This window comes from Suricata suricatta, chromosome 13, assembly GCF_006229205.1.
Source record: "Suricata suricatta isolate VVHF042 chromosome 13, meerkat_22Aug2017_6uvM2_HiC, whole genome shotgun sequence".
NCBI classification, from domain to species: Eukaryota; Metazoa; Chordata; class Mammalia; order Carnivora; family Herpestidae; genus Suricata; species Suricata suricatta.
Window position 1 is genome coordinate 31,706,214 of NC_043712.1, and position 11,836 is coordinate 31,718,049.

The 11,836-nt window shown below is 42.1% G+C and overlaps 1 protein-coding gene across 3 annotated transcripts in view; it reads right to left on the bottom strand.

Annotated features, from left to right (window-relative positions):
* Positions 1–521: 521 nt before the first annotated feature.
* Positions 522–11,836, bottom strand: part of TGFBR1 (transforming growth factor beta receptor 1) — a 33,419-nt gene continuing 22,104 nt past the window's right edge. Inside the window, exons 8-9 of one of the 3 annotated variants that reach the window (XR_003901901.1) lie at positions 6,575–7,597; positions 522–620 (exon numbers count right to left, since the gene is read on the bottom strand). Coding sequence is in view for 1 of the 3 variants with exons in the window: in XM_029920372.1 (XP_029776232.1) it covers positions 7,472–7,597 (126 nt within the window). In the remaining 2 variants the exon portion in view is untranslated. Of the gene's footprint in view, positions 621–3,128; positions 7,598–11,836 lie in introns of those variants that run through there. The other 2 variants (XR_003901900.1, XM_029920372.1) reach the window with 2 other exon arrangements.

The window sequence follows — 11,836 nt, forward strand, 5'->3', positions numbered from 1 at the left end:
GATGAATCATGAGAAGGACCCCAATTGCTACTGCTGGCTTTCAAGATGGAGGAAAGAAGCCAACAGCCGAGGGATGTGAGTGGCTTCCAGAGGCTGAGAACAACTCTGTCAGTAAGGAAATGGGGACTCGGTCTTACAACCATTTGGAGCCAAACGTTACCAACAGCCTGAATGAGCTTGAATGCCCATTTATACTGAGCCTCCAGAAAAAAGAGTACAGGACAACCAACACTTTGATGTTGACCTTCTAAACCATGGATCAGAGAACCAACCGAGCCACATTACCCCTGGATTTCCGAACTACATACAGAAGTGAGCGAATTTCAGCTGGTATTTTCGTAACTGTGTTTGTAGTAATTGTTATGTCAGCCATACGTTTATACAATCCTTTATATTTATTCACATATTTGCCATTTACAGGACTCTTTATTCTATCCTGTAGATTCGAGTGACCATCTGGTGTCGTTTATTTTCATTCTGAAGAATTTCTTTAAAAACAGATCCACAGGCAACAGATTGGCTTGGTTTTTTTATCTTTTTATAGTCACCTTATTTTATGCCTTCATTTCTGAAAGCTAAGTTGTGTCCAAATCCTCTCAACCAGAAGTCCCTGGAGCTTCCTGAAAGTACAAGAATCACCCATGAGTCCACAGCCCCTTCGCTGGTCTTGAGTCAGAGATCCCAAGGGGCCTGTTACCCTAGAGAACTTTAAGATTAGACATAGAAATATCAGACACTCTGGGGCCCACTGGGGAGTGTGGCAACTTAATCCCGAATCTGCAGGCCCCAAACCGGAGTCACAACCACAGGACGGCCAGCCTTTCTGAGCTGGCTAGGGGAGCTCAGGGCAGCGGGAATCACCCTCCCTATACTCTTGAGAATCCAATAGTTGGGAAAGGAAGGAAAGATCTGAGCTTGGTGTATAAAAACCTGCTTCACTGTCCCCAGGGGCCCTCCCTGAGCCTCCCCTACTCAGGAACCAGAAAGACGTGCACTTGCAGGTCATTCGTGGCATATTCTCAGGAGCAGAGGGGTCTAGGCAGGTCTGCTACATATGGAGAACATCTAGACTGTTCAGCTTTCTAGGGTTTTTTTTTTTTTTTTTTTTTTGGTGTTTGGGGCTTTGTTTGTTTTGTTTTTTCCCTTTTTTGCTACGAGGAGAGAGATTCAGGCCTCACTCTCCTTGAGGCTGGTTCTGGGACTTGGCTGGCTGCCACTGGCCTCCCAAGCTTTAAACTCCCAGGGAACAAGCCAGGAGTGAAAGAAAGCTGCTCCTGAGACTCTGACACAGTTCTCTGCCTTCTCCGGCCTCACCCCTCTATCCAATCTGCAGCAGCTCACCGTCAGCCATTCCCTAAAGGAAGGGCGGCCAGGCCCCTCCAAGTCTTCTGAACCCCCCAGGGTCCTCCCAGCCCCCACCTGTCCTAGTTGAAAAATCCCGTGAGACCATACATATAAAAGCACTTGGGAAAACTCCACATTAGGTAATGACCAGTAGTTCAATGACCTCTCCACATCTGGAATTAAGTCTCAAAAGTGCATTTAATCCATCACTCACTGAATGCCCACACATACTTCAGTTTATGAATCCAATGACCACCTGATTCCTCTTCCAGGTATCTGGGGCGCCAAGCAGCAGCCCTACTTTTACTTCATTGTTGGTGTCCACAACCTTTCCCATAGTTTTTCCTTTTTAAATGTCTAACATTAGGGCCAGGGCCCCAGGGTGGCTTAGTTGGTTAGGCATGAAACTCTGGATTTCGGCTCAGGCCAGGATCTCAGGGTTCGTGGGATTGAGCCCCGCCTTGGGCTCCGTGCTGACAGTGCAGGGCCTGCTTGGGATCCTCCCTCTCCCCTTGCCCCTCTCCTCTGCTCATTCACTGTCTCAAAATAAATAAACTTAAAAAGATTCCTTTGAAAAACCAAAATGTCTCACATTACCACACGGTCTATCCGCCACGCGTCTCACAGAGACCTGGCCTTCCCTCACACCACCTACCACAACAGGAAGACGCCCGCGGCCTGCACGCACTGCACTACTGCTCCGGGCCGGTACGGCCCTTCCCTTCCTGCTTTTCTCGCCCTCCCTCAGTGGACGCTTTCCCCGTTCCCTCCTGAAATACTTAAGTTGCCAATCCCCGTTTGTAATTCTATTCCTTCTTAACTTTTCCATTTCTCTTTAACTCTCATAAAGAATCCTTTATTTCCATAATGATTTTATATGGTTTCATTCCCAATTCTTAAGAATTAAGCATAGCTGAACCCTGTGTGACTGAGCCTTACTTTTTATAACATCAAGTTTTCTACTTGTCTTTCGGAGTAGCCCCACTGTTCTGTAAATCCTCAACTGTAAAACCAAACAGACCATGCAGAGCTAAAAGATACGTCCGTGAGGCCACATATGTAAAAACACGTTTTCCAAATTAGAAGAGACCAGTATAAAGCTAGTTCTGCTGTTTCTCTGAATCTGTATTTTAAAAATAATTTCACTTTTCCCCATCTTTCAATAAAAGCTCTACATCCTGGTGATGCGTCTTTAGTATAGAGAAAGAAAAAAATCCCTAAATCCAGTCTTGAACTGAAGTGACAGTGTTTAACGTTAGAGCAATTCAATCTATAAAACCTTCCTCACCGTTAGTCAAGAGTTTGGGGCCACATCACCTCCCTCCACCACTGTTTTCTCAGTTTCCTTATCAGTCGAATTACTGCTCCCAGTATACTAACTGTTCAAACTGACCTAAAAAAAAATATGCCAATTCTCACAAATTCTTAAATTAGGAAAGAAGATGCAAACACTCAATTTCCTGAGAAAACTTTGAGAATCAAAACAGTAACACCTTTAACACAACGTTAGCAAATTTGCAGAGCAAGAGACACCAAGCAGTTGACATGGAGGCAGGCCCGCCCCGGCCTCGGACAGATCAACGACCCCCACGCAGGTGGGAGGACGCCGCCGCGCCCACGATGCACCTGTAGGCAGGTGGGGGCTTCTCAGCCCCGTTACCCCCATTGCAACTTGCACTGAGGAATAACCCAAAGGTTCTAGTGTCTGTCTGCAGCAACTACATCTCCTATCAGCATGACTCCGTCCAATACGAATACTTTATTTTAAATTATGCCACTAGCGCTTGGGAAAAAGTCGTTTATTTGCATTGTTTCCGTTTCTCTACTGTAGTGTTAGGACTCGACATAAGCATCACTCTTCTACTTCCTATTTACAGCCCATTCAGAATATTACTACAAATACAATATACAGTTTTTAAAAACTTATGGGGAACTGTCGTCTTTGTTTTTCTTCCCTCTTTATAGGTTTCTCAAAATCATTCAACTTAAATGAAAATTTACATGGACATTTTCTGTACACATCCAAAAGGGCAGAGGTTACACTGATAAAGTCAAAAGAATTTTGCACGGATACATTACAGAAAACAGACTACAGAATATGTTATTTGGGGCACAAATATAAACAATACAGTACCATTTGAGTAATTTAGCAACATAACACTCATACTTTATAGAAATAAAACTGCAAACCTGGAGAATGCTCTGACAAATATTAAACATTATATATACAATGAGGTAAATGTACCTTGGTCTCTTGAGAGGTAATTTAAGTTTAAAGCAATTGACATTTTGAAGCATCTCCTTGACATATAAAGAAATATCAAACACCCCATTCCATTGGCACAATGTGAAAAAGGGATATCAAAACACGGTTCGTGATAATCGATTCACAAATCTTGTTAAAAAACAAAAACAAATTCACTTAAGTTCTTTTTAAGCTTTAAGAAACAGGTTGAGTATTATTAACCACATTCTTAGAAGTTCACGATCACGAGTAAGATTGCATAATGGTGTTGAAAAGCTCAAATGCACGGACAGTCCTCAGAACGACTCAGGACCCCCGCCCTGCTGGAGGGGCCCGTGGGTATCCCAGCGTTCTTAATCACACTCCAGAAGCTGCTGATTACATGTCCAGACTTATTCTTTAGGATCTCGAAAATATCTGAATTGGCATTTCCTGCCAAGCTGTAACAGAACCACCGTTTGGAACCTCGGTCACTGGGCGCCAGAACACTGCCACAGTCAAGAAACAAAGAAACCACTGACTTACAATCACTCTCTCAGTGCGAGGATAAAAGTAAACTCTTGATATGACAGGTCTAGTGGGATACTGATTTTGTTCTGCATTTTAACTAGCACTATGCCATCTTGTTTTACCAAACAGTCTAAATGGGCCCATTCTCAGATGTAGGGGGAGCAGAAGGGAGCTCGTGCCTGGGCTGACCACTACACTTTGTAAGGAGAACTGAAACCGGAGATCTTGACGGCCATGGCACCGTGCACGGACTCAAGGCACTTCTTGAGCATTACCCCCACAGCAGAGGCACAGGCTCACTTCCTCAGACCTTGCCCTGTCCTGCAGCAGGTAGGAAGGGCCGCTGCTTCTGGCACAACTCCCACTGCCCCGCGGCCACCTTGCGGCCTTGCCGCTCCCTGGCCATGACTGAAGCCCCAACAAGGCAGCCAGCAGGGCCGTCAGCCACTCAGTCTCCACAGGTGGGAGAGCCCTCCCAGCAACACCCGTGACTCAAAGAAGTGGAAGCACGTCCTACATTTCCATCAACTGTCCAGATATCAAAAGCAGCCATTTGGTCAGAAGGCTGCTGCAGGGAGACAGGAGGGGCACTGTGGGGGCAAGGCAACGGTCTCCGCTGCTCAGGGACCGGCAGGAAGGTGGGCTGAGAAAACGAAGCTGAAGTTACGAAGGAAGGACCGGGGACACCTGTGCCCCACTGGGTCGTACCTCCCTCATCCCCAGTCCTCGGGGTCCTGACAAAATGCATGCGGACAGGTAATTGGCCTGAAGGTACATTTTAAGCCAAGTTTAATCTTGGAAGGTAAGCGGCTTAAAATAGGCAGTATAAACAAAGGCTTGTGTTTCTAAATGACAAAATTAATACTCTAGTCAAACTTATCTGCAGTTATGGCCAGAGCAATCAGGATCTAGTTCATCTTTTAAGTGACTTCCATTTCCAATATTAGCCAGTTGGGGTTCATCAAACTCATTAGCCAAAAAAGGAATTTGCTGCAGTAATAAGCCCAATTTAAACCTCCAACTTTAAAAAAATTTCCCTGACTCACCAAAGTACATTTTATCTACTTAGGCAAGAACAGTACAACTGCAACTCAATCTTTGATTTAATAAAGAGTAACTTCAGTAAAAGTTGATTACCTCATAGGAAAGTGAGAAATTATGTATCACAAATTTCAAATCAGACAAGAACTTTTGGTATGTTCCTAAAATGATATAAAAATAGTTTTAGCATTGGTCCCTGGATTTCATAAAGCAGATCTGGTAGGCTTAGAAATGGCCAAAATGGAGAGAAAAAAAAAAGGTACTTAATCACAGAGCTAGAGATTATTAAACAGGAAATCTAACATAATTATAATAACAAACCCCTCAAACTCATTCATTTGCTTTGACAAAATCATGGTAACTACAGGAAAAAACTCAAATTTGGAGTCAAAATATTAACCTCTAAGCACATTTTCCCATGATGTTTTTAAACACATGAAATTGACGCTAAATTACTATGCATATTGTCATTCATTCTAAAATTACTTTGGCTTTAAGACCAAATAGTCTTTCAAATTTATTCTATGTGTAAGAGATAAGACATTATCAGAATGCAGCCCAGTCAGTGTAAATGGCCACTATCTCTCATTGACCAAAATACTGTAAAGGTTATTCTGACCCTTTTATTTGGAAACTGATAGCACTATAAAGTCAACGTCTTGCCTCATTGCTATGATAGTTTTTTCTCTCCCATCAGAGTAAGATCACAGTGATAAAGAGAACTCTGAAAATCACAAAATCCCTAAAGGACTTTTAGCACTGGAAGTAAAAACCAGTTATTATAAGTTAGTTTCAAGTTAATGAAAAGACCATGACGGGTCTGCTTGAGACATTTAATTTGACTGAAAACATCTGTAAATGGAGCCCCTCCACCCAGAATGTTCTTCAGCTACCACTCCCAGATATCAAGGGTGTACTGAACTCATTACACAAGCACTTGCAGGATGTGCACACGGAGGGAAAGACTGAATTAGAAGCTGCCTTCCTCAAAGTGTAGTGAGACCCCAAACCACACTAACTCTGACCTCAGTTACAAAGACAAAAGTCCACCGAACACTGACTCCTACATAACAAATGTGACTCTCCTGCACACCTGTTAGCTATTCAAATTAACTACCTTTTACCTTCCTAAAAAAAGGCCTATTATTTAACATCAACCATATCCTAATTTTAAATGTAATTCATTTCTTAAAAAAATAACACTGTCTCTGATCAGACAAAGAAAAAAAAATGGCTTACAGAACGCCACACAACTTTTCACAAGCAGCTAGACAAATTTTCCCTTTTAGAAAAATTAGTCTGTAGGCTACAAGTTTTAGATTATTAAAGCACTAGCAGCACCTAGAGTGCCACCTGACTGAAGGCGTACTTAGCACAACTTAAATGCGGGAGCTTGAAGTGAGAATATTCAAATATGACCATGATAACACTTACCAATTAATGCCACTTCGTTTCTTTAGTGGTTTAAGCACATTTTGGTAGGAGAAAGGCATTTTCAAAATGGAATACCAAATGACATACTACAAATATTCCTCCAAAAAAACAAAACAGAAAAAGTCTGGGTTACCCAGATGGATAAACTTCTTGAATTAAAATACTACAGGTTTTAAGACACACAGACTTGAAGCAATTCTACTCATCTCCGTTAGAAAGACAGAAGCGGCACTTACTGGTATAGGACAATCCCATTTTGAAGGCATGTAATGTTCTGAATATGTGAAAGAACAGTAATAGTATACAAAATACAGTTGCATAAATTATGTTCCTCACTACTATATGAGGTCATTTTTAGACTCAAGATAAGAGTTTTATAAGTGTTAGTTTTAAGATCCTGAAAATTATAGAACAGTACATTCAAAGTCTGAATCAAGGAAACTCTTTAGTGGTTCAGAATCCTCTGAGAATGTACTAACCAGGAATAAAATCACTTTCTTGAAAAATAAGAAATGTTCCATATAACTCAACAATCCAGCTCCTTTACCCTTAAAGATGATCTTCAGCACAGCAGAGTTAACCTAAAGTTAAGATCGGCAATCATCTTTAAAACAACAACAACAACAACCAAGTTTTGTGTTAATAAAAAATAAAGGTAGACTACACAACACTTTGTAACTGTCCTGGGAAAGAAGTGTTCATAGTGCAGAGAAAGGACCCACGGCTGTTTCTGGGCCCGAAGAAATCCTGGGGAGTTTCTCCTTGACCTTACGACACTGTTGCAGAAGGAAGCAGTACCCTTCTATCCCCTCTCGGTGAGGTAGAACAGCTGACCTCCCAAATTAAAACCCAGGAGCAGATCTGAAGAAAAAGCAGAGTTCAGGCAAAGTCGCAGAACTACATTTTGATGCCTTCCTGTTGACTGAGTTGTGACAATGTTTTCTTAATCCTCAAAGCTGTAAGTCTTGCGGCTCCATTGGCGTACCAACATTCTCTCATAATTTTGGCCATTACTCTCAAGGCCTGCAAGAAAAGAGAAAAAAAATTAATGCATGCACCACTTTCCATTCATCTGGGTAAGATCTTTACTCTGCACATTTTCTTCTCAAGTGACATACGTTCAATGTTTTGTTTGTTTCAGCATTATCTGTAATAACAAAGAACAGAAACAACCTCAATCCCCATCAGTGGGCCCTGCTGCCAGCAGCTGAAAAGCAGATGGACAAGCAGTGTCTTACTTATTAGCAGACCTGAAAAATCTGAATCCGAAACCAGAGTCTGTAAATGGTAAAAAAGGAACTTGACTCACAAGAAACTCCCCTAAAACCAAGGAACTAACTGCACTGAGTTCCTCCGAGGTGAAGTACAAGCTAAAAATATGAGGATTGGCCAAAAGAGTGGGAACCCCAGATCCTTGCCCCTCCCTGAGCGTCACATAGTTGGGTGACTGCAGCACCCCCCATCAGCAAAAGACTAGAGGTTTGTATCTGAGAGGGTGAGGTGGGGGGTTCTGACTTGGGAAACATGGGGGCAAAGTTGCAGACTGACAACTCACTAAATGAGAAGACCATACACTTTATCCCCAAAACACCGGCAGCAACATGTAGACACTCCTCCGGGCAAGAGCCTGTAAGAGTCCTCTCTCAAGATGCGAGCCACATGGAGACCTGAACACTGCCCTCAGCAGTTCCCCAAGCGCGCAGCCCAGTAAGATCACCCTAGGGACCACAGGTGACAAGCTCCCTGCATGGGGAACACAGAGCTTCCGTCAGCTTTCAGCGTCCTGTTTTTAGGCATGAAGAGAGCAGGAGTTTGCTCAGACATGGGAGAAAGCAATGTGGATGCAGAAGCTGATACAGAACAAAGCAACTTGGGAAAACAGTTGTACAGAGAAGAAAACATCAACAATTTATCACTGATATCTTCAAGGAGATAAAAGAAATGTTCATGTTAGATGTACCATGGATCATTTTTTTGCTTCTAACTTTACTTTGGAAAAACTTGACAGATGAACTGGAAAATAAACTTGATAAAAAAAGATAAAAGTTGAGAAACCTCCCAGAAAGTGTAGGAAAAAACCAGAGATGGAGGAAAAGACAAAATGAGAAGGCCTCTTCAAGAGGTCTAACATTCAGAACTAGAGTGGAAGAAAGAGAACAGAGGAGGGGGTGCCTGGGTGGCTTGTCAACTAAGTGTCTGGCTTCAGCTCAGGTCATGATCTCATGGTTTGTGAGTTCAAGCCCCAAGTCAGGTTCTGCGGTGACAGTGTGGTACCTGCATGGAATTCTCTCTCTCTGCCCCTGCCACACTAATGCTTTCTTGCAGTAGAAATAAATAACCTTAAAAAAAAAAAAAAAGAACGGAGGAAAATGGAAGGGAACAAATCAAAGGAATACTTCAGGGACATTTTCTAGAAAAGAACGTTTGTTTCCAGATAAAAAGGACCAAGTTCCTATCTCATACATATACTCATTCAACAAAATAGTAAATTTACTCAGCGCCTACCCTCTACTAGATACCATCCTAGGCACTGGGGACGCAAGAATAAGCAAACAGACAAAATCCCTACCCTCAGAAAGCTCACATTCTAGACAGCCAAAGCATAGGATTAATAAATAAGTAAAATACATGGACGGTAAGTGCTAAGGAGAAACAATCAGAAACACCATTTAGGGAAAGCAGATAATATGTGCCAGGGAAAGAAGGAGATATTTGACATGGGTATAACCAGGTAACATCTGATCAGAGATTTAAAAGAAAGAGGAAACTGAATAAACCAAGAAACAGGGAGTCATGGAGCCAAGAAAGAATATTCACCATAACAGAGGCAAACAGAATCCTAGGACATGAGGTGAGGGATCTCCCTAGATGAAAGCTGCATGGGCCTAGAGAACTTCGAGTCCAGACTGGAAAATACCAGATTCTGGAAGACATTTTTTTTTTAATGTTTTCGTTTATTTTTGAGAGACAGAGAGAGACAGCAAGAGCAGGGGAGGGTCAGAGAGAGAGGGAGAGACAGAACCTCAAGCAGGCTCCAGGCTCTGAGCTAGCTGTCAGCACAGAGTCCGATGTGGGGCTCGAACCCACAAACCGTGAGATCATGACCTGAGCCAAAGCCAGACTCTTAACCGACTGAGCCACCCAGGCACCCCAAGACATTTTTTAATTCTATCAGTTTCATGTTCTTAATGTGTTTCAACTAGTGAGAGGAGATTTATAAAACCCTAAAAAAGTGAAAGACTGAATTAGTATAAAGTACATATAAATCTAATTAAATGGAGAAAAAACAAAATTTATCACAGCAATGGCATTAATGCAGCAAGTTGCATGTGTGCTCTTAATGTTAACTGCTAACTTTCCTCATGCTTAAAAGGCCATCTGTTTAGAGGTGCCTGGGTGACTCGGTCACTTAAGCTTCTGACTCTTGATCTCAGTTCAGTTCATGATCCCAGGGTCATGGGATCAAGCCCCGCGTGAGGCTCTACACTGAGCATGGATCCTGCTTGAGACTCTCTCCTTCTGCCCCTCTCCCCAGCTCACGCTCATGCTCTTGCTCTCTCTCTCTTCTCTCCATCTAAAAAAAAAAAAGCCATCTGTTTAATAATGTGCTCTACTTAATGAGTGCATGAATACTTCCAAGTTTGTACTTTACAACATCAAGATCAAATCTGTAAAAGACAAAAAAAACTAGCCCAATTTCATGTGTTACACATGCAAATTTTTAAGGCATGATTAGATGTATTTTATCTGGGCCGGGATCCTTGATTTTGTTGGAGTTAGCTAAGAAGCTCTCTTGATGTCTCAACTATTGAGTCCTACATTATTTCAAGATGCACATTAACTACTTAAGTGACCAGCTTTTTACTCCTCTTCACATCTGGAGGAAAATGCTCTGCTTTACCAATATTAGTGACAGCCAGCAATTAAGTACAGATTAAATAAAATTTGTCTTATGAATTCCTTAAATTTACAAATACAAAAACATTTCTAAAATTTTTGTAAGAACTGGGGTTGAGAAGCTCAGACACCTGCCGGAAAGCATTCCCCCCAAGTTCCTGGTAAATGGTATACAGACAATCAGAAGAGTGAGATGTAACATCATCAGAACCATCTTTCCAATCACCTTATCCACCTTCCTCGTTTTAAAAGGCATGTTAGGAAGGCACCTGGGTGGCTCAGTTTGTTAAGTGTCTGACTTTGGCTCAGGTCATGATCTCATGGTTCGTGGGTTCGAGCCCTGCGTCAGTCTCTGTGCTGACAGCTCAGAGCCTGGAGCCTGGTTCAGTCTTTGTGTCTCCCTCTCTCTCTGTCCCTCCCCTGCTCATGGCTCTGTCTCTGTCTCAAAAATAAACAAACATTAAAAAAATATGTAAATAAAAGGCATGTTAGGGCCTAGAGAAGGGAAATGATTTGTCCAATTTCAGACTCTGAAACAGTAGCCAGGCTGGTCTACAAGACAGGCTGCTCGTTTCCATCCAGCATTCACCTTACTGCTCTGGGCAGCCCTGATCCAAGGGACTCATTTGTTTAAAATGCAATTGCCTTTTATTTGCAGATGACATGATACTATATATAGAAAGCCCTAAAGACTCCACCAAAAAACCCCCACAAAAACTGATGAATGAATTCAGTACAGTTGCAGAATATAAAATCAATGTACAGAAGCCTTTCCATTTCTGGGGCACTTGGGTGGCTCAGTTAGTTAAGCATCTGACTCTTGATTTCAGCTCAGGTTATGATCTCACAGTTCATGGGATCAGGCCCTTTGCAGGGCTCTGCACTGACGTTCTCTTTCTCTGGCCCTCCCCCATTCACACTCTCTCTCAAAATAAATAAATAAACTTAAAAAAATGTTTTTTAAATCTGTTGCAGTTCTATACACTAATAATAAAGCAGCAGAAAGTGAAATTAAGAAACAAGCCCACTTACAATTGTACCAAAAACAATATTTAGGAATAAATTCAACCAAAGAGGTATAAGACCCGTACTCTGAAAACTATAAAATACTGATAAAGGAAGTTCAAAATAATACAAAGAAATGGAAAGACATTCCATGCTCATGGATTAGAAGAACAAATATTGTTAAAATGTCTATATTACCCAAAGCAATCTACACATTTAATGTACTACCTATTAAAATACAAACAGCATTTTCACAGAACTAGAACAAACAATCCTAAAATTTGTATGGAACCACCAAAGACTCCAATAGCCAAAGTGTCTTGGTAGTGGCGGGGGGGGGGGGGGGGGGGGGGGGGGGGG